Source organism: Oryx dammah, unplaced genomic scaffold (genome assembly GCF_014754425.2).
Source record: "Oryx dammah isolate SB20612 unplaced genomic scaffold, SCBI_Odam_1.1 HiC_scaffold_14, whole genome shotgun sequence".
NCBI classification, from domain to species: Eukaryota; Metazoa; Chordata; class Mammalia; order Artiodactyla; family Bovidae; genus Oryx; species Oryx dammah.
The window spans coordinates 16,135,009-16,158,124 of NW_024070198.1; the positions used below are offsets into that span (position 1 = coordinate 16,135,009).

A 23,116-nucleotide genomic window follows, 5' to 3' on the forward strand; every position below is an offset into this window, starting at 1 on the left:
ATTTTGTTGACAGGGAGCCTCCTCTGGCAAAGCAGGCTCATAAAACTATCAGGTACGCCATTTTCTTGTACTTGTAAAAACCAAACAAGAGAGTAACGATTTTGAAAAACTCCCTGGTAGTATGTGGTGTATCAAACAAGGCTGTTCTCCCAGGAGAAACCTGTAAATGATACATTCCAGCTAAGTATGAGATAGATGAGTTCCGATATCTCATAGAGTAGGGCTTGCTTACAGAAACAGGACGGTGTGTCCTGACACAGCAGTAGAAATGAAACCATCACTCTTCACTCACCAGCTCAGGTACCACATGATGACCTGAAAACGAGGTGCAATCAGGCCAAGCAGACCTGTCTTTTAAGTAACAGTCCTATAGTAGAGCTGGCCAGCCCTTCACTGGAAGAATGTTGGGAATTATTTACCCCAGAGAGGATTCAATTCCAACTCTTTAAGAAGTCTCCCTAATTGATCATTTGAAGAGCCATCTTTGGCAGAAAACCTCCAGGTTATGTGCAATAATACTGATGGGCCACAGCAACTCCAGGGCCTTCTAGAAGAGCATTCAGATCTTTAGTGTGTGACCATTTGTTTCCCAGGAAGGCCCAGAGACACTGAGGACTTTCCCTGAGCTCATCCAGCAAGTTAGCAGAAGCCCTGTCTCCTGGATTCATCTACTATCTCGTTGGACTTTCTCTTTCATCCTTGAACCATTTCCCACATTATTAATTGCCTCCATTGACATTATATTCAGTGAGTCCCACAGAAACCCTGGAGACTGGCAAGACAGGGTTATCGTCCCATATTCTTTTAAATCCTAAGAAGCTGATGCTCAGAGGGGTTTAGCGCATTCCTCAATGTCACACAGCCTGCAAGAGCTAACACTGCTCCACCACACCATCCCTTCCCATTCCCCTCTGCTGTAAATGTCCCATCCACTTGCATGCCCTGTGGGGCCAACTTCCATTCCAGACATCGCTTCCATACTCTTGTTCTTTGGAAAACTGCTTCAAGTTCTCCAAACCCCTCCAAACCTCAGTCCCTTAAACCAGCCTCCGTGGTCTCTGGCAGGATTAAGAGAAGAGATAGAACTCAATTAAAAAGAGAACTGCAAGGGGTTTGCTCCTTAGAAGATGTCTCAGAACCTACAGGCCTTTGCCAGATGACTGGGAGCTGACCTCACTGCCCATCCAGCCTCTGCATCAAGGCTTCTGCATAACAAAACAATGACACTCCCAAGCATCTACGGTGTGAGCCTCTATGTGGCAGCCCTGAGTGGGTGATCTCTACAGGCAGATTTTGACTCGACAGAAGGGAAAGCTTTCTAAAAGTGAGAGCTGTCCAGCGGAAAGGGCTGCCTCGAGAGGAAGCGGTTGCCGGTCCCAGCAGCTGTTCAAGCTGAGGTTGCACTGACAGCTGCTACAGGGGAAGCTGTAGAGCACTGTCAGAGTCCCCTGGGATCCTGTTAAAATGCAGATTCTGGTCTGACATGTCTGGGGTGTTCCTTTCTACGTGGGGATGCCCATACTACTGGTCCACAGACAACTTTGGGGAGCAAGGCTCTGGAGCATTTCATTTGTCTAACACTGAGCTTCCTTAGCTACACTGAGCTAAGACTGGTTGGTCTGGATCACACCTCATGAAAATAAAAGTTCTCATAAAAAAAAATTTCCAAACTCCAGCTGGTGGCCTACCAACCTCAGGTCAAGTGTAGTACAGTCTACTGACATGACCTCCAGTTTACGGAAGCACTGTAGCACCAGTTTTAATCCCAAAGGAATGACTGGGATCAACCACACAGCAAGTATTTCGCACTTTAATTTAAAAGAGGTTTGGTGAATCAGATATATTATGAAGAACCTGATAGCTTAATATCCCTTTCTTTTGTAAAGCATCTTTTAAATTTTTTTAAAGTTGCTTTCAAAGCACATAAAGGTCCATTACCTAACCTGACTTTCATACTCACCCTTGGACTTGGGGGGGTGGGGGTGGGCAGAAGAGGAACGTTTAAGGCTTAGGGAAGTCTGAAGATTTTCACAAGGTGCCAGAGCCATGGGGTACTGAAACTCTAGGGTCTAATAATCGCCATACACCACCTCCCTCTTAGCTGGTAATGGGGGGGCTAGGGTAAGAATGAGAGCAACACCCAGCTTCTCCCACTTCTGTAACTTTTCTTGAATACTTTGGTGTAAAAGGTGCAGTGTGCAGGAATGACATCATCCAGTCATTAACTCAAGGATCCAATAGTACTGAAAGGGGATCCTGACCCAGCTGGTATGTTCCTTGGACTCAGGTCACAGCCAAACCAGAGGATAATCATCACTGCAGCCTTCACATCTGGACACACTTAACATCTAGTACAAACTTAAGTCCTCCCTTAGAGGTGACTGGTTCCCTACTCAATGTCTGTGGAATAAATGAAGGAAGAAGGTGAGGTAAATATTTATCCTGTTAGCTAAGATTCAGTTTCTCCCTATTTTAAATGCAGTCCTTAGATTTAAACTAAACATCTCACAGAGCTGAAATGTAAACCAGTTTTTTGAGGGGGTGAGTGGGTATGGCATGTGAATCCTTGTTGGAGATGGAAACCACTGATATCCACCATAGGGACTTCCCCTTTATTTTCAAGGCTGTTGACTTTCAGACTTTTTTTTTTTTTAACAAAGTTATTTCAAAACTTAGTATAAAGAATTTAAAATATCTCAACAATTATCCTGATTATATATTAAAATGATACTATTTTAGATATGTTGGGTCAATAAGCCAAATATACTACTAAAATTAATTTCACTCACTCCATTTTACTACCAGAAAATTTTAAATTACATACATGACTCATGTTATATTCCTGCTGGCCAGTGCTGCTCTAAACCCTCCCTGGGTCTCAGTGTACACCCTTCTTTAAGCCCCAAAGCAGACAAAGTTCTAATCACGATCTCAGCCAGGGCTAGGGATAAAAGGACTATTATCTCATGCTAAGGACATTTCAGACTCTTGGAAATACATCCCAGTTTTTCACATGTTTAGAAAAAGAACCACCACCCCCTCCACCCCAGCACACTCTGCATAGCCCCATCAACAGTAAGCAGGTGATAGCTACTGATCCAGAAACTGCTTTGCTTCCATATTTGCGCAGACACACACAAGTTGGCCCTCTTGGCCTGGAGCTTGTGTCTCATTCGTCCAAGAGAGCAACCTTGTGTGTGTCCCTGCTGCCCTTCCACCTCCAGTTCACAGCGAGCAGTCCCTCAGAAACCCGATGCTGGTCTCTGGGGGCTGTTAATCCCTTTGGATCCACAAAAAAAACACCTGGTGCTCCTGTGAGTTACTAAGCGTTCTCTTCCAGCTCTGGGTATTTGCCAAAGCCTTGAAGCCCAAAATAAAACGTCCACAGGCTGGAGGCCAGCAGGAAGTCCTGGAGCTGTGGGCAGGACAGAGAAGCCCCACCTCCACATGGCCTAGAGCTGTTCTAGGAGTGTCACGAGTCTCAGAGATGCTGAGCCGCTCCAAGCAGTCTCCTTTCCTCAGACCCCAACTCTCTGGTGCCTAATGCTGGCCTCCCAGGGAGGGAAGGGAGGGTTCCAGGACAGACTGTCACACTAATTCATTGTCACTTGAGCAAAATACTTAACTTCTTTGGATTTCATGTTCTCAGTAAAATAAGAGGCTTGGGCATGATTTACATAAATATCCTCTTTGGCTCTGAAGTTCTCATGTAGTCATTAGTGTGCATGCATCCCATGAACTGAGAACAAAGACTGGGCCGGGCTGACCTGGTTTAGAAGGAGCAGCACTTCCTCACTGCTCACTGGAGACGGGGTGGTGGGCAGCTCTGACTGCAGCCTCCAGGTTGTCCGGACGGTTCCCTTCTGGCTTTGTGGGAAGTGAGGGGCTGCCCTGATGGCAGAGAAAGAGCCACAGCTCCTGGAGGACCACAGGCAGACTCTGCCAGAGGAGGCAGGAGACCTGAGTGATTCGGCCTCCTGGCTCTAGGAAACCTCGGCAGGTCTGCAGAACAGTCTGCCTCCCCTGAGCCCTTCTCTTGGGTGTACTAAGAAAAAGAACCCAGCTTACAAACAAAACAAACGATAACCAATCAGTTCAACTGCTCACCACCTAGACTCAGTCTCCTTGCAGATCAGTCCACAGACAAGCTCTGGTGTAATTTGAACCTGATGGCAGCGCTACACTTCCATGCTTAACCTTCTCATATAGTCTGTGGTGGGGTGTGTTTCTTTCCTAAAACAATGAGACAACTGATGCCAAATGTGTATCCAAGTACAGAGACACCAAAACTTTCCAAGAGAATGCCCTTGTACTCGAGGTGAGAGAATAAGAAGCACTAATATACAGGGTGCAAATTCTAAATATGCTAAACTCTGGATTTGTGTGAGTAATCCAGCAAATCCTTAAGGAAATCAACTCTGAATATTCATTGGAAGGACTGATGCTGAAGCTGAAGCTCCAATACTTTGGTCACCTGATGGGAAGACCCGACTCATTGCAAAAGACTCTGATGCTGGAAAAGACTGAAGGCAAGAGGAGAAGGGGGCAACAGAGAATGAGCTGGTTGGATGGCATCACTGACTCAATGGATAGAAGTTAGAGCAAACTCCAGGAGACAGTAAAGGACAGGGAAGCCTGGCATGCTGCAGTCCACGGGGTCTCAGAGCCAGACACGACTGAGCAACCGAACAACGACAACAATCCAGTAAAAGGATTCTTCCATCTTCTACTTTCTTCTCTCCTCCAACCCCATCTTCCTCTCTTAGGTGAAATGGAGTAAGGAGAATAAACTACTTTTCCCTGTTACCTCGATATCACACAACAATATGTATTGAGACCCAATTATATGCTCTGTGCTAGGCGCATTCATCTCCAGAAAACCTCATTCAACTCAATAAATGAACTCCCCATAATAATTCAAAAAAGTGGTCAATATTTACATCTTATACAACTAAGACCCAGTGTGTCGGAATTGGGAAGTGAAGAGCCAGAATTTGGACCTGGTCTCTCTGAGTCTAGGTCCCACGCCTCCCATCACGCTTGATCTGCCGGAGGGAGATATCCGAATAGCTGGATGGATGTGCTGATCAAGAGGCCACCTTAGCTCACCCCGTGCTCTGCAGCTGGCATGAGCTGGGTTTCGACTGAAATCCTCCACTTCTCTCCTAACACCTCTTTGAGGGGTGGATATTGAAACTTCAGGTCTTAGTTCCCTGGGCCTTGACTATTGAACATATACATACCTGCTGGTGATTTTTCTAAGAACTGCAACCAGCGTCTCTCCCCACGCTGTACATTGTTGAACACTCTGTGTATATTTAGAGATTTCCCTTCTCAGTGAGTCAAAGGAAAATGTTTCCCCTTATTAGGTAGGTGTTTTAATATTTAAATTTCCTTTTCATTCTTGTAAGTTGTATCACGTGCTTTCCCTTTTATTTCTGATTTCTATGCTCAAGGCAGGCCTACACCTTTTTTCTTATCTTAGTTCAGGGAACTTACCTAGTTTCCATGTGGTAAGGGCTGTTCCCTCCGAGTTCACCAAAGCACAAATTTTCTGTCCTGTTTCCCTTCCCGCTCTCCTTTCTCTAAGGCTGTAGTGTTGTTCTTGTGCTTCTCAGAAGCTTTGAGGACACAGAGCTTTCCTGAATATTTTTATTTAAAAATTATTCCCCCAGATTATACTGTTATAATTAGGCAAAATTGTGTGTGTGCCACCCTCTTTCCCAAACCCCTGGCCTAGACTCAGCTAACCTCAGATTCTCAAGTTTTGTGATCCAGAAAACGTTACAAGTCACTAGAATGACTTTAAAGATTTTCTTTTAAAGTCAAAAATTCTATGATCTCTTACACCAGTTATAGAAGCTCCTACCAACCAAGTCTGGAGGCTAGTCAGAGAACAGTGCTTCTCTCTTGGGGAAGGCTCAGAAAATATTGATGAATGCTGGAGAATCCCAAGACCATCTTCCCCTTCACTTTCTTGACCAACTGTCCTAAATCTTCCTAGCCAAAATTATGCTCAACAAAACCCAAGAACTTGGTTGATAATTCCAAACTCTTGGGCATTTTGTATATTTTTGTACAATTAGTTATCCCTCAAAAAACAAAGGAAAACACTTATTTTTCTACTATGAAGGTACACAGGTCTATTATAAACCCCCTTCCTTAAAATTTTGTATTTTTTCTTATCTTTCCTTGTAACTGAAATTCACACAGGATTTTTAGTTAATCAGAGATTATCAAAACTAACAAGAAGTCAGCTTTGTCTGGATCTTTTGTCTATGGATGGTGAAGCCAGAGAAGGGAAGTGACTCACCCAGAGACACATAGCAGGCTCATGGCAAGGCAGGAGATAGAGCCCAGGAACCCTAACTTTGAATGCAGCACTCTTCCCACTGATCCTGGCTTCCCCTAAATGCCCCTTGCCCCTCATTCACTCCCTTCGGCTGTTCAGAGAACTCCTAGTTAAAAACATGTGCAACCGACCCAATGTCACATCAGGTTGGGAGTCTACAAAGGAGTGAAAAGTCAAACCCTTTCACAAGGAAGTGCTCACACGTCTGCAGAGTTGGGGGTCGTGGGATGGGATGGACAGGTGACTCAGGAGAAAGAAAGCAGCAGAACAGAGACTAGCACCAAGTAGAGAATACAGATGACCACTTAGCAAGGGTCACGGGACCTGTGGAGGATGACCAGACACTGTGAGGAGGTGCTGACCAGTATCCATGTGCACCAACCAGCCCTCCAAGCTTTGCTCACGGCCCCGTCTACCCACCTGTGGACGCAGAAGCCCCACCAAAACCAGAACTCACCTGGCCTTTCACACTCCTACCCCTGGGGCTTAGTTAGGCTATTTGCTCGCTTCGAATGCTACCCTCCTGCTGTTCACCTATCATAAAATTCCCAGTTCCTTAAGCTCCAAATCAAAAGTCACTTTTCTCTTGAAATCTGTCCACCTCACCCCACACTCGCCGCCCCCCACCCCCCTGCTTATTCTCATCTTGAACTCCCCAAGGAAACTGTTTGTGACCCTCCTTCCTGGTCTACCTTATACGTATTTTTGTGAACATGTCTTATCCCCCAATAGAGACCTACGCTCCATTACTTGGGGTCACTCATACTGTATCTCTGCTTTCACTCAACAAATACTTGTTGAGCACCTTCCTCCTATCAGGTGTCCTGGTCCCTGCACTCTGACGGTGACAGACAAAGGGACAAATACAACAGAGGTGATAAGTGCCCCTGAGATCAGGTGCTGGGGGCTGCGAAAGCACGAAGTCCAGCACTTAATCTAATCTTGCAGGCGGAGGGGGAAGTGGGCAGGAAAGGCTTCCGGGAAGGAGTGGAGAAGTAAAGGACGGGTGGAAATTTTCCAGACGCACAAGCAGGGGGGACTTGGGAGGGTGAGGCTGGCTTAGCTGTCAAAACAGCCAGTTCCATGAGGCCTTCTAAGCCCAGGAAGGAGGAGAGACTTTCCTGAGAGCAGGGGGGCCCCTGAAGGTGCTCACCCCTCTTGGCCTTTTGCAGCACTTCGCACAGTGCCCGGAACATCCTAGACACTCAAATAAAAGAGGAAATGGTCAAAACACTTCCGACTGTCTTTTCTTGCTCTCTGGTTAGATTCCCTTCACTTATAGATCAGAATATCTACCTAGGTTCCCAACACTGATAATAAAGTTGAATTATTGGTTCGGCTCCTCGCCCCCAGCAAGAACAAGAGCAGCTGACAGTTTTTCTGATAATACAAGCAGGTCTGGAATGCATTTGTTCAAATAAGTGACACAGACTGAGGTCACTGGGTCACGAGAGAATACCTGTCATTCAAGCCCTTCCCAACTTGGGCTCTGTCAGCCTAAGAGGGCCTCAAGAGAGGCAGAAAGCTTCCTTGGAAGGACCTCATTTCCCAAGCTGACTTCCGGTCCCAGTCCTAGGAGGGGAAGGTGAAGGAGCTGGTGAGGGAGTGGGTGGGCAGCAGCCATTTTCACATAACCCCCCGGCTCTCAACATGGAGCAAGGCCAAGGCCCAGCTTTTTGCCGGGAGAGCAGGAGGGAGGGCATGGGAAGGGCTGCACCTGGGGTCTGGAGGCCCATCAGGAAATGAAAACCAGTTTTCAACAAGCTTGGCTTTCTGTATTGCCAGCATGCCGCCTCCTCTCCTAGTTAGGAAGTGGGAAGTGTGCACCCCCAGCCTCCTCCAAGCACCGTGTGTGCTTCCTGTGTACACTGGGTCCTGGCACTGGGCCGCAATGACTCACCACCAACCACAAGGAGGTCTCCAGGCCCCGAGGGCTGACTTAGAACCTTTCCAGAACTGTTCCTGTGTTGAGAAATTGACTTCTTTTCCATCAGTCACTTCACCGCCTCTCCCCCAGCAAATTATTTCTTTCCTTGACTGGACACACCCTTCTCTCCTCAAAGAACATGCCTTCCAGGAACACCTGCCCAGGCAAAGCCTTCCCCAGGTATGGCTATTTCCTCAGCACTGGCCTCAGAGCTGGAGCAACATCCTGCTTCAGGGAGTCTTCCCGCCTGCCAGGCACCACACCTACCTCCTTTAATCCTTACACTGTCCTGTGAGTGAGAGACAAATTCGACTCCTACTTTGGACAGCAGAAAGCCAGTCGGGAGGTAGAGCCTGACTACTGACCATTATCACACACAGTCCTTCCCTGCAGCAGTGACGCTCCACTTCCCATCATCAGGCTGGGGCCGCAGGTGTGGCCAAATCTGTGCTTCAGGCCGCAGGCTCCTGCAGCCTTTAGGCAAACCTCTGCAGCTGTGTGTGCCAGTCTCCCTAAAGCACAAGGCTCCTCAAAGGCAGAATAGGAAACCCTGTATCTTGCCCAGAGGTAGGTGTCTACAAGCCTCAAATGAGGATCTGTTGAGTAAATGACACTTTAAAGGGAAACTGAGATTAAACATCATCATCTACCACGGGCATTGTGCACAGTAGATAATAAATGGCTTGGAGACATCTTTAAGAATTCCATTTGGTTCAAAAGACATTCTAGAATGTTCTCAGCTCTAGAAGCTCCAAGGTGGAGAGCTTCCATTTATCAAGTGCTGATGTGTTCCATTCCCAGCCCCTATGCTTAGCACTTAACATGCATCAATTCGTGAAATCCTCTCAACCAGACTGTGAGGTAGTTGTTATCTCCATTTTACAGATGAGGAAACTGAGGCTGAGAAGGGGAAAGTAACTCAATTCCAAATCACTAGAGGGTAGAGGAGAGCAGGCATTCTGACTCGGCTACTTTGGAGAAGCTGCCCAAAGGCTCTGTATTCCGGGGTATTAAACAACATAGCCAGTATTAGAACTATGATCTAATTGCCATGTTCACCTCCCCACCACCTGCCCCCAATTTCTAAGCCCTCAAAACATCCTAGGGCCACCTCGGTCCAAACCCCAAAATCTCTGTAGTTGTCCCAGAGAGAAAATGGGACGGTTGCCTAAAAACCTCGCCTGTCCTTCAAGGATCCCAGCACTGGGTCGATCCCCCCAAAACCAAAACATATGTGCCCATCAGCGAGCAGCTCAGCTCCCACACAAACACAAGACAGGACAGAGACCCAGCGGGGCGAAGCACCGGCAGGCAAAGCGCCAGGGGTTATGGAAACACAGCGCAGCACACAACCAAACCACACGGAGCCAAACTGAAGCCTGGTGTTCTCAGCTGTTAGAGCAAACCGAGGGTCCTCTCCCCGGTGCGACTGGGCCAGGAGGAAGGCCTGCCTTCTTGCGAGTTTTCGCACCAGGCCAGGAGGTACCCAACAGTGTGGCTTACTTTGGAATCACTTCGAGAGGCTAGAATACAGACTGTCCCAGGCCTCCAGCTGTTTCAGCCCTGACAACCTAATGGATGACCCCTCCATTCCCTCCTGGGTCGTATCTTTGTTTCCAAACAAGCAAACGGGTCTTGTGGGCGTCCACTCGGCTGTGGGTGAGGCCGCCCCGCTGCCCGAGACGCCCGAGCACACACGGTCATGCTGCAGGCCTACCTGGCTCGCACCCGTCCGAGCGGCCTTCCTCTCGGCCGGCTCACCACCTCTCTGCAGCTCTGAGCGCTCAGCCTCCCTTCCCGAGAAAGGGCCCCCCGGGGGCTGCTGGCGGGGCCGGCTCTCCTCTGGGGTGTGGAGCTCTGTGAGTCTCTGTTCCGTGCTCAGGCACCTGACCACGTCTGACGGCCTCAAGCAGCTCTTCTTAGAGATGGCGGGTCCACCTGGGCATCTCTCACCCGCCTCCCTCTCTGCTTTCCTCTCACGCGCTCCATTTCCATCTCGCCATGGCTGCCGCTTACCCTGGCTGCTAAAGGCGTCGCTAAGCTCCGAGATGACCCTGTCAGATCGCCCAAGCCACGGCTGGGAGAAGCTATCCTGGAGGACCTCCGGAGATGGCACATAGGTACCACTGTCTCCATTGACGTGGAAGGAGGCCTGGGCCCCGGGCACTGGGGAGTGGGCTTTGTGCGGAGGCGGCAGGGCCAGCGGGGAGACCACTGAGTATGGGGTGGACCGGTCCGACCACCCCGAATGGGGAAGGTTGAGGGGCAGCGAGGAGCTGGGCCTTGCGAACAAGGCCAGGGGATCACTGCTGTAGATAGAAGCCTCGGGCAGGGGAGGCAAGGGTGGGGTCAGGGCCAGAGGACGCCTGCTCGGGACCCCTACAGTCAACGAGATCCACTCAGAGGTGACAGCATGCATCTCCGGGGACAGGGCTCGGCGGGGGTGGGGCAGAGATGAGGGGGCTGGCATGAGGAGCTTGCTGTGACTGGGAAACTTCAAAAGAGAAGGAGAGAGAAGAAAACAAAAGAAGTAAAAGACACAAGTGTCAGCACAGAGAATAAAGGAGGAAAATAATCGCATGGGATGTCCGGAGAGGACCGAAATGGACAGGATGAGCAGGGCACGCTGGAGTCCAGAAAGGAAATCGTCTGGTCGGGCGGGGAGAGAACCTGGATGCGGACGCGGGTGCGTGCGTGTGGATGCGGGTGAGTGCATGTGAATGCACGGGTGTGTGCAGGAGGGGCAGAATGGAGAAGCAGGTGGCATGGAGACGAGAGAAAGGGTCCCATCAGGATAGGAACAGATGCTGCCGGCTGGTCTGCAGAATCAGATTTAAAGGGACACACTGGGAGCTCCCTACCCCCACCCCATCCGATTGCCTCTGCAATGAACCCTGACCCGGAGCCATGAGGAGAGAAAGGTGGCCTCCTGAACCACTATGTTGTACACTGAGACGAATATAACAGTGTACGTCAACTATACTTGAGTAAAGAGAGATTAAAAAGGTCTGCCACCACTCTGGCCCTTCTTGGGCATTTATTCTCTCTAGGGGGCTCAGTGAAGAGCCTTCCAGAGAGGTGTAGGAGCAGTGTAGCCATCTTGTTTCATGGTTGCACTTGGCTACAGTCAAGCGTAAAATCTAGCTGTGTTCCTCATGCTGTGACGAAGCAGAATGCCCTATGCCCGGCTCACACTCTCTCCCTGGGAGGTCACGGGATCTAGATCTCGCCGTGCAAAGAATCCTTGGGTCAGCCTCATGCTCTCAGCCAAGAACCATCTCCTGGGATCAGCAATGGCAAGTGAGAGAGGACAATGAGAGAAAAGAGGCCCCCTCCAAGTGTCATCCGCGGCCCCCGGGTCCTGCTCCTGTTCCCCTGACCATCCTCCCTGTAACTTACCACTTATGGTCATTCTTTCACAGAAGTCACCCCACTGTGCCTCTCCTGAACCCAAGGTTTAGTTTTTTTCCTTGGCTTTGGACAGTGGGGATGGGTTTGAAATAATTTATAGTTTAAAATAAGTTTGTTCATAATTAATGTTTAGGAAGCAAAGACCATGTTATGCTTATAAATCTACTTCCTTTCAGCCTAGTATAGACAGAGATGCTGTAAATTCCTTTTGCAACCCGGTTCTTGACTGCAACGAGTACTGTGAATCTGGTCTATGTGTCTGAGAATGAGGACGTGAAATTCTTTCAGTCTTTGTGTTCTGCAGGCCAATCTTGACCAGTAAGATGACTAAGAGAACCATCCTGGCCATGGTATGTATGGGACAGCGGCGGTACCCAGACAACCAGCTTTGGTCAACATGGGATGCTGCCAGAACAGAGTTTTGGACCATCTGATAATGACAATTATTTCTCTCCCTAATCATCTTGTCCCCAGAGCAATCACCCTAAGTGCTTCCTTTTCCCTCAGATAATATTTCTCTCAGCAAATTCTTGAAAAATGCCATTGTACACATGAAAACAAACCCTGGGATGCATACTCTCTGCACTGCTGCAGACCCACCCCAGAGGGGCTGTGTACCATTAGCACTTAGACTTGTCGTGCTGAGTGTGAAAACCAGTGACGAGAAGCTTAAGTACCTGAGGGCTTGCAGTGGAGCTACGACTTGGGGAAGAGGAGAAAGGCAGGTCGATGTAATCTGTGGGATTTTTCACCAGTGGCCGTTTGATCACATCCACATAGGTGATGGGGAAGATGCCTTGCCGGGACGTGCCTGGGATCCTCCCTTCGTACCAGTTCTCGTCCACCTGTCGAAGCAGTGTGATCCTCTCGCCCTGCAAGACACGGTGAGGCAGTGGTCCTTGCCCTAGCAGACCTCAGCACGTCTGAGGCCCCTGCCTGTACCCTGTGCTCTCCTGCATTACTTGTCACAGTCTTCGATCAGAAAAACCTTCCATGCTCATCCTGGATGAAATTAATCATCACAGAGATGGAGATGCTAACAGCAGTTAGAACTGCTGGGAGTCTGTTAAGCTGGATCTTTACATATTTCGCTAAAGAAGACATTCCCCCAAGCTAACAGGAAAATGTAATGTCTTTTCTTTTTTGGCTGCATCACAAAGCTTGTAGAAAATAGTTCCCTGAATGGAGACTGAATCTGGACCCTTGGCAGTGACAGCATAGTCCTAACCACTGAACCACCAGGGAATTCCCCAAATCTAGTGGTTTGGACTTGCTTAATGCCAAACAGACAGATATGCAATCTTCTTCTTTAAGGCAAAGGTTTTGAGATTCTTTTTCTTTTTTAATATAATTGTATTTTTCCTGTATCATTATAGGAAAATTAAAACATAAATGTAAGGCACAAAATAATCACTACCCATAATATTATCACTTGAGGGTCACCACTGGTAATATTTTGGTACAGATAATTCCATGTGAATTAGACTTGCATATATTTTTTCTTATAAAAACAATATGCACTGTATTCCCTTTTGTATTTGCTTTTTTGGTACAGAATAACATACAGTACACATCCTTCTTTATCAAGAAATATAATTCTGTTTTTCCTACTGGTGCACAGCTTAATGGCCCACTGCAGGTATTCGATTGTACATACATCTAATGGTTTAATTATTGGTCTCCTGATGTAGGGCAACTAGGTTGCTTCCACTGTTTCTCTTTTCTATAACGTGGTTCATCTTTTTTCAAGGCATACCTCACCTCCCTCAACCCTCAGTAAAATTCTTAACTTTAGTACCTTCCGCCAGCCAGAGAATTTTGACATATACAGAGTTTCTGAATTCCTGGAAAGAACAGTGTCTCTGCCTGGCTTAATTGTGTTCAAAATAAGTACAACCACCTTGAAGGCAATGATAACATTGTCATCTCCTGCTCGCGGAGGGCCAACTAAGTGCCCTGTGTCACACTGGGGGCTTCCCTGAGGCTGCTTCATTTAATCTGCTCATGGTGGCTCAGGGAGAGGGCCATTTATCTTCACTTAGCATAGGAGGAAATCACAGCTCTGAAAAATTATTTAACTCCCCAAAAGCTGCATGCCTGATAACCTATGACTCTTGGCTTCAAAGTTTTTCAGACTTCTGGTGTCCTAGGACGTCCCCTTCTCCACATTAATGTTGTATAACCTAGCTGGCAACATAGCGCTTCTCACATTACTAGGTACTCAATAAACACTGAATACAGTTTACGAAAGAGGTGGGTCTATGATTTCAGAAATATTACCTTTCATCAGTAAACTCAATGTATGGTCTGTTCTTTAAGACTTCACTGTAGAAATCCCCCAATTACCTTCAATGCAATTCTTCACAGGGCACAGCTCTTGGGTGTGCAACAGCCCCACCCGACTGGCCAGCACCGCAATACCCCATCCCAACGACAACACCTCCCAAGTGGGGAGTCCCCTGGTGCAGTATGAGAGGGCAGCTTACCTTTCTGAAGGACATCTCTACTTGGGTATCACCATTAAAATTAAACTTGGCGATGGCTTCACCGTATTCCAGAACCTGTACTGGTGTCAGTTTTTTGGGTTGAGCCTTCTCAGCAGGAGGAAGAAGCTAAGAAAGGGGGGGGGGGGAAGAGGCAAAGGAGAACAGAAAAGAGCAGAAGGCAAGGAAATGAGGAAACAAAACACAGGTTAGATAAATGGTGCTCTGGGCATGTCTGGGTTTTTCCTGAGAAAGAGACAGAGCCAGGGTACCTCGATGTAGGTGCGGGGGAAGATCCCCACCCGGCCGTGATGCTCTCCTTCGTACCAGTTCTGATCGATTTGCTTATAAATGTAAACGATGTCTCCCTTCTGCAGAGGAAGCTCCCTGTGGACAGAGGGTCACGGCATTTCAGGAGATGTTCCAATGAGTGTAAGACTGAGATGCTTGGTGTTTTAGCAAAAAGAAGACTCTGAGTGAGGTCAAAGGGGGCAAGTTACATCAGTATTTGTGACATCCTGATACCCTTTTATCATTCTATCCGTTTAGCCATCCACCCACCCACTCATTTCATTATCCATCCATCCGCCAATCTCATTATCCATCCATCCATACATACATACACTCTTCTAGCATCATGCGGTAGAAAGGCTCTGAAATCAGGCAGATCTGGGTTCAAAACCCAGTTATTTCATTTGCTAGCCCTGGTACCTTGGGCAAGATACTTAATTCCTCTGAGACGTTGAGTTGGCCAGAAACATCTTATGTGTGTGTGTGAAAGTCTCTCAGTCGTGTCCGACTCTTTGTGATCCCATGGACTATACAGTCCATGGATTTCTTTGGGCCAGAATACTGGAGTGGGTAGCCTTTCCCTTCTCTGGGGATCTTACCAACCCAGGGATTGAACCCAGGTCTCCTGCATTGCAGGCGGATTCCTTACCAGTTGAGCCACGAGGGAAGCCAAGAAACATTTTATGGAAAAGCCCAAATGACTATTGGGTTTCTGGCCAACCCAATACTTTATCTGAAAATAGGAGCTAACTCAGAGTTTTTGGAGAAATCAGCAACAAACTACAAATAGAAGACATAGCCTGGTGCCTGTGATATAGTTAACAGTCAGTAAATGTTAGTTCACTTCCTTTTCAACACAGAAAAGGGATCTTGGAAAGAAAAGTGGATTTTCCCTCCTTATGCCCATTTTCAACTTTTCCATATACATCCCTTTGTTTGCCTCAATAATATGTTAATCTCTAGCCAGGACTCCATTTTTAAAAGTGAGACAGAAAGATAATAGATAGATTTTAAGCAAAACAAAAACTGCAACTTGAAATTTTCTTGAATTAGAAAAAATGACCTGATCTTTTCCACCTGCGTCAAACAAACAGCATGGAAAGACAGGTCTCTGACTGCAGTGTGGAGGGGGTGTGCCTGCTTTGTGGTGTGCCAGGCACATAAAGTACTGGCTAGACAACGGGGGCACGTCCAGAAAACCTCACATAGAGTCAGCCCTGTGCTGGATCAAAGAATAAGGCTGCCTGTGTGGGTCTCGCACCAGCAGGCAGGATTCTAAACCTAGAGAGGCCTGTGAAGGGAATCCAGGGCGTTTGTCTCTAGCAAAAAGAATGTCTTTCGTCAGTTTTTTGCCATAGCCCTTCTCAGGGGAGTTCTGAATTTCCCCCCTCCGTTTACCCTCAACTATGGACACACGGATGAGCAGAATCCCCAGAATACCCACCCCTGCTGGAAAGCTACAGCTTCTAAACTCTGCTACTCTAAGTGATCGCAGGTATGGAGGTGGGTGGGAGCTGTGATCCCACCCCCCACAATACTGCCACATCAGGTAAGCAAGGAGGAGGGGGACACTCCTGAGAGGCTGAGAGCTCATGTATCGTTGGGGGCTGAGGATGCCTCCTTCTTGCTCCATGGACCACACCCCATCCTCAAGGAACCAGCGGCAAGGTCTGATAGTAAGATTTGCAAAATGATAATGTGATACACTTTAGATCTTTTCTGGAGACTCATCACGCACTTCAGCACCCTGGCACCCTGGAGGAAGTCCTGTGGGACAGAAATCTATTTAACTTGGTTGAATCAAGTGCTTCCACAGAACACTTTTTTGAGTAACATTTATGGGGGAAAAGAGAACCCAGTGACTGGAGGTGTTTAACATATTCAAGTCTATGGATCTCTCATTTTCTCTTTAAAAAGTGTTATTATTAAGTTTTTTGGGGAGGCAACATGGTACAATGAAAGCACAGGGTCAGGAGGAAGGCACCCTGTCCCCAAAAGAAACAAGGTGGATAAATGGCACTTACTTTAGTGTCTGAGCTTTAAAGTCAAACTTGGCTCTGGCAGGTCTCATCTAAACACAAGAAACAATGACAAGTTAAAATCGCAATTCATGTACAATGAAAAGAACACATGTTTACAAGTTTCAGAAAGCAAAGCAGAAAAATCCACCCTAACCAGTTTACTCTGGTATTGAAATATGGGTAGAATTCCACTTGTCTGACCTTAGCAGAGCACTAGATGAATATTCAGTCAGCTATGCCACGCGCGAGGATCTCCCTACGGAGGGCCAGATTTGGGGAAAAGATGGTTAGAAAAGTCCTAAAGCTGAAATGCTGGTTCTCAAAGCTGATACCATTATTAAAAAAAACAAACAAAAAACCAGCTGGAAGTCCTGAGACATTCCTTATCTACTGTCTTCCTCTTTGGGGAACACATTCTGTTTGCATGACTTAAATTATGCCCTGCAAGTAGATGAACCCTGATTGACTTCTCACATCACCTCCAACTCCATATATTTCTCAACGCCTGTGAAATCATCCAAAAAGCCAGATATACGAGCCCTGAGCTCATGCTCTTCCTCAAAGGCTCCCATTCTTGTTGGGGAGCCCTCTCCTCCTAGTCTCCCAGGCCTGGAAGTCGTCCGCAGCCCCGCCTCCACTTTCTCATCAAGCCTGTCATTAAGTCACGCCAACTCTCCCTCCGTCCCCTCCACAACCCCTCTCAGGTTCGACCTCTGGTCCCCACAGGCACAAAGCTTCCTTTGACTTCAGTTCTCTTTGCTCTAATCTGCTGTCACTCAGAGGCACAAATAACATTCCTCAAATGCCTCCATCACATCACTGCCTCACCCTGAAGTTGGCTGAGTCTCTCAACTGTCCTTCAGGTCAACTCTCAATGCCTGAGGTGGGTTAAGGTCTCTGGGTAATTTCTCCCCACTCATACCTAACTGCCTTATCTCCTAGGACACTCTTCCTGTCCCAGTCAGGCAAGTCGATTTGCTGCATCTTGTCTCGACACCCTTCTTTGTCTGGAATTTCTTCATCACCAATTCCAGCAAAAAGAGGAAAAGGTTCTTCTTTACTTACCATGTTTATTTGCACATCTTTCTTTCCCACCACTAAAAGTACTTTTTTTTTTTTTTTTTTTAAAGAAAGACAGAGGGGAGAAATCAAGTGAGCAAGCTGTGCATAGCTGCCCCAGCCATGAGCAGCTCCAACCTACTCAAATGCTACGACTTTTTGGTCTAGGGAAACAATGTGATGAAAATTAAGTTAGTACTTCCTACTTCAATATTAGAAGGCATGGACAAAGCAGAGGGGAATATAGGTGAGAAAAAAATCACTTTCAGAAGCTTCATCAAACTTAGTTTTAGATCCTGATCCCTCAGTGAAATACTCCCATATTATCAGGCTCCTCGAGCTGGGGTCTTATAGGGACCTTCTTTAAGGCCAGGAATTCTCTGCAGGAATTTTTTATTTTTGCATTTTCATGTGCTGTTTCTGTCTATCTCCGATACATACTAGAATTCAGCTAAATGCCAACCTTAGAATCAATGTCAGAATTTCAATGTCTGCATCTGTATCTGTTATGACTAAAGAGCATAATTTAACCACTGTAAGCAAATAAGAAGAGAACAATCATGGAGTTATTTACAAATGACAAGTTCACAGAGAAGTTCAATACCAACATTTTAAGGACACAAATGTCACAGTGGTTTCAATTTTTAAAAGTGTGTGTGGGGGGGTGCTGGTTACCTCATGACAGCCAACTGCAGGGCTGTGTGAAATTAAAAACATATTTATACCCAAAGAGCATGATATTCATACTCTGAGTGACAACTGAGTTCAGGGAAATTATATCAACTATCAATTAAATTAGTAAAACCCAAGCCACGTGAGGAACAGTCAGTGGTACCTTCTGTCACTCAAAAGATTGAGACATGAATATTAACCAGCTCTCAATTAAATTAATAATTATCAAATAAAAACTGTATAGGTGTATAGTTTACTATTTAATCTGTAAATTGGCTTAGGTCAACACAGTTGGGTTGGTGAAAATTTGTCTTTAAAGGGAACCCATACGTTATTTAAGACTGAGAAACACTGATTCCATCAAACATAAGATATAAGTCATCATTGCCTATATAAAGCATCATTTCCCTCTTTATCTTCCTCCATCCCCTTGAGGCTGAATCTATCTTTTCCTCCTCTGGTTCCCAAGGCATCGTGTTACTTACTACAACAGAGGTAACTGTTCCAAGGGTGCCTCTTCCACTAGACTGCCCGCTTCCCAAGAGCACAGTCTGAGTCTTGTTTCTGTCCCTTCATCGGGTCCTGGACAGGATTAGTGGTCACCCAAACTCTACTGAATGGGACAGAGTTCATCTACACAGCCTAGTACACTGGGACACAATGGTAATGGGACAGAAGTACATCTACAGGGTCTGGAACTCATTGGTCTTTGTCTTCCGACGTCTATCAGTCAGCATCTAGGGCAGGGATTCTCAACATGCAGACCCTGAACTGCTCAAAAATGCAAATTCCCAGAATCAGAAACTTGGTGGATGGGGACCAGCAACCTGTATTTTAACAAGCCTTGAGGGGATTCTGACGCTCTCAAGTTTGAGAACCTCTGCTCTAGAAGGGATGCAAGGTGGGTTAGGCAGAGCTCACCTGCCTCTGTCTATGGTTACTGTGCCCTGGTTGCACTTCATTTGCACGTGTTATCTACAAGGAGTAGGCAGCCCTAGGTCGCCTCTGCATGCTCCCATCTCCCCCATCACTCACAACCAGGTAGGTCCGGGAACAAGCATAACCCATCTCCAGAACCTTCAGAGCAGAGTAGTATGGAGGAACTAGAATGCTGAGGGCTGGGAGCTGTCTTTTCCTTGCATCTGAGTTACTCTTGATAACTTCTGCCTTTTTTAAAATTACATTTTATTTTTCTCTATCACCTTAGAGCCACTTTCCCCTCTCCAGCTTTCCTTTTCACCTGGTTCCCTTCTTCTCTGTCACAGTCACCTTCTATTCCTTTAAAAAAAAAAAAAAAAAAACCCAAACCATTTGAAGAATAACCAGTGGTGTCTCTGTCACTCGAAAGACAGAGACATGAATATGAATCAGCGGTTACACTGAACGATTATACAACTGGAAATACTTTGGTGTCACTCCCCTGTTCCTCCACCCCCACCCCCCAAGCCCCAGACATACACACTTCCCCAAAAGGAGCTAATCTTAGGCAGGGCTACTTAAGGGTCACGTGGCAAAACAAACTAACACAAAATGCAGCGTTTGGCCGGCATGAGAATTCCAACATGCTGACCTTTGCACAGGAGGCCAAGGTCCAGATAATATCACTGGAAAAGCTGGTGCCTCTTTGTTCCTTGTATAATATTAAGTTTCGTAATCTCAGCTGAGAAATGTCCAAATTAAGGGAATGGAGGAAATGGCTCTCAGAGAGTTCTTACCCTCCATGGCTTGCCCTAACTGCAAAACTCTCTGGCTTTCAAAATTCCTCAGTGAGGTTTCAGTTCTCTTGAACACTTCAATTATATCAGTACTGCATGTGATACAAGTTTCACTAAACCATCTCTTCCAAGAAGCAGCTTGTAATTGTCCACACCATGGCCACTAATGCATATGAACTAAGGTACAGGTTTCTAAGCAGGACGCACAGGCAACGCAGTATCATGGTAAAATGCGGATGGAGGAGACGGGACTCATGAAGGCAGCCGATGCGCTAAGGCATGCATTCGGAGTGTGCACCAGTGGATCCCAGTCCCGCAGCCAGGCATGCTTGGACATACAGAGCACAGGACATAACGGGAATCATGTCCTCCGAGCAGCCAGAGAAGAGCCAAAGCAAGCCTAAGGGAAGCCAGGACGACAGACGCTGCTTGGAGAACTACTGTGGCCTACAGAGGGCAATGCTGAGGGGAGGCAAATATTGCTTTGGGTCAAGCAGCAAATCGAGGTGACCAAAACAGACCTCTGACCCAGTTTTCCTTTTTGCCGTATCGTCTATATTGAGGAGGTCCCCAAAGCGCTCATTAGTGATAAATTGATGGTGCGTTGGAATGACGCCCGTGTGGCGTCGAGCTGCGATATCGGCTTCTTCTTGCTCGCGTTTAAGTCGTCTCTGGTCCGCTAAAAGTTTCTGCCATGAAATTGCATAAAATGGGCAGTGAATCATCTGGTCCAGGGCATTGGAAAACTGCCAACAAAAACAACTAAGGAAAAAGGTGCTGGGTCAATAGAGAGGAAACAGATGTTGGAGGGGCTTTATGTTCCCACTGTAACCACCCCCTGTGTGCTCTGTGTAGGGAGGAGCTGGCACTGCAGAAGAAATCTAGGCAGCACTGAAGGCTGGTCCCATGTGGTTACACTGTCTGCAGACTATCCATCAGCTCAGCTGACAGCGTCCTGCCTCCAGATACAAGGCAGCCAAGGCCATATCATCCAGGGATCCTTCTGGAGCATTCATGAGCATGGAGCAGGAGGCCGGAAGTGCTATCCTTACCTCACTTAGCCAGTGATGAGCTCCCATAACGTATTCCCACAGTAGAACCAGGGCGGGCTCTTCCTCCTGCCCACATCTGGCCTGTTAAAACTGCTGTGGGCTTTTACTAAGGGGTTCTCTGGCAAGCAGGTCATTTTGTGCTTCCTATTGCTACTAACTGAATACGCTCAAGAGAGTAGAAATACCCATTTCAGAAAATATGGCACCCTTCCTCCTAGGCCAGCCAACCCCTCCTCTGAGTACAATTTTAGGAGGCTTCAGCATGTGCACCAAAACCTATTTATGTGATGGACAGAAAGCATCATTTAGTATCCTAATGTACTTTTTACTCAACTACTTCTTCCTTAGAGAAATGAAGCTGAGTTTAAGGGAGTGCTATAGACTATACATATAGGAGATAAACTAAGAATAAGGTACCTGAGTTTAGAAGAAATATTCTCTCCTAAATTAAGGAAACAGTCATTCATTTCTATTTTTAAAGGCCTTTTAAAATAAGTAGACAATATTACATTTAACTAAATGTCCTCACTGACTACTGAAAGGACCCTACAGAAGAGAATTTTAATGTTTTCTTATTCTAAACCAATCCCAGAATTATTCATTAATGCATTCATTAATGCATTTCCAGAATTAATACTGCTTGCAGGAAGGCATTAATTAGAACTGATCACTTTGAGCATTCTCAGTAAAGCATTAGCCTTCTCCTAGTAGGTAGTGAAATGCCTTAAGTGACACCTAGCTCCAAAGGAGGGTGGGCCCATCTTTCTATTCTTCTCCAGGGTCTACCAATGATAAAGCAGTAACTTGTCAAATAGCTATGGGATTTCCAGTGCGCAGGTTAAGTTGTGGTAAAGATTCAGTGAGAAAAGACATGAGAAAGTGCTTTGTGAAACACCATAGGGCCCTGGTTTCCAGCCCTGCCTCTGTTACAAGGTAACTTTCTATGTGGTCCAGGGCTAGCCAGTACCCTATGGCAGTCCTTTCCTGGATAAAACAAGGGAATTGGCTGGATGACCACCAATGTCCCTTCCAGGACTGACAGGTTGTTGTTTTCTGAATTGTATTATCATCAATGTTAATAATAAGCCACTTGTGGGACTTTCCTGGCAGTCTAGTGGTTAAGACGCCATGCTCCCAATGCAGGGGGCACAAGCCATTCCTGGATGGGGAACTAAGATTCCACATGCCGCATGGCGTGGCCTAATAATAATATGAGTGAGTGCAAATGGGGCAGAGCTCCCCTCCCAGCTTGAATGTGACCTCAGTAAATCCATCATTTCCATAAACATATAAGCCAAAAACCAGGTATAAGGACACCAGGATCTGTGAGCCAGTATATTCAGGAAACAAGGTGCTCATCCTCTGAATCACTATATCAGCAAAGAAAAACCTGCCTCCCACATGGTAGGTGAGAATTCTATCACAAAACCTCCCATGTTGGATGCTAGGGTTTATACTCCTGAAACGGAATGTCACCTCCCTTCATCACAGCAGGCCAGGTATCAATAAGTGGAATCTCATATCTCAGCGACAGTGACAAAGAGAAGTCTGTTCTGTGGCCTGATGGACATGCATTGTGACATTTTCACATTGTTATCACAAATAATTCTGTCCATCAAATGCTTTCTTGAGTATCTTTTCACAGACAGGTGCAAATGTCTTACTGAGTGCTATCTGTATGGTGCCCGGAGAAGGGCAGAACTGTGGTCTTTTTTGTCCTTTGTCTCTCCAGCTGACAGCATGACTGTTACCCTCCAGCTCTCTTCAATGTCAGCCCGACCCTAAATTCTTAATAAAAATCCCCTTAGACTCTGAAACCACCCCAACGAAACAGAACATAGGAAAAGGGCTTTGGACTTTACAGGGAAGAGGACAGAGTTGTGTACACATGACCACCTTCCCCTACTGCCACCAGCCTCGAAACAATTCTTCCGTCTTTTCACTGCAGGAAAACGGTCCTCAGAGCTTGTTTAATCAACAGGACCCTTTCTTCTGGGAATGTGAAGTCTAGAAAGCATGTCTTGTGCTAACACTTCATCACAACAGCAGCTTGTGATTCTACCCATTTAGCTGATATACAGAACCACCTCTTCCTAAATCCCAAGAGAATGTGCCCCTTTCCTGGCCCCACCA

At 46.7% G+C, this 23,116-nt stretch overlaps 1 protein-coding gene across 43 annotated transcripts in view; it reads right to left on the reverse strand.

Annotated features, from left to right (window-relative positions):
- Positions 1-23,116, reverse strand: part of SORBS1 (sorbin and SH3 domain containing 1) — a 232,866-nt gene that overhangs the window by 9,913 nt on the left and 199,837 nt on the right. For 23 of the 43 annotated variants that reach the window (XM_040254594.1, XM_040254592.1, XM_040254588.1 and 20 more), the window contains 6 exons: positions 20,453-20,620; positions 16,489-16,535; positions 14,446-14,560; positions 14,177-14,302; positions 12,368-12,562; positions 9,997-10,773 (listed from right to left, as the gene is read on the reverse strand). In XM_040254594.1, the coding sequence (XP_040110528.1) occupies positions 9,997-10,773; positions 12,368-12,562; positions 14,177-14,302; positions 14,446-14,560; positions 16,489-16,535; positions 20,453-20,620 (1,428 nt within the window). The remainder of the gene's footprint in view (positions 1-9,996; positions 10,774-12,367; positions 12,563-14,176; positions 14,303-14,445; positions 14,561-16,488; positions 16,536-20,452; positions 20,621-23,116) is intronic. The other 20 variants (XM_040254614.1, XM_040254606.1, XM_040254613.1 and 17 more) reach the window with 1 other exon arrangement.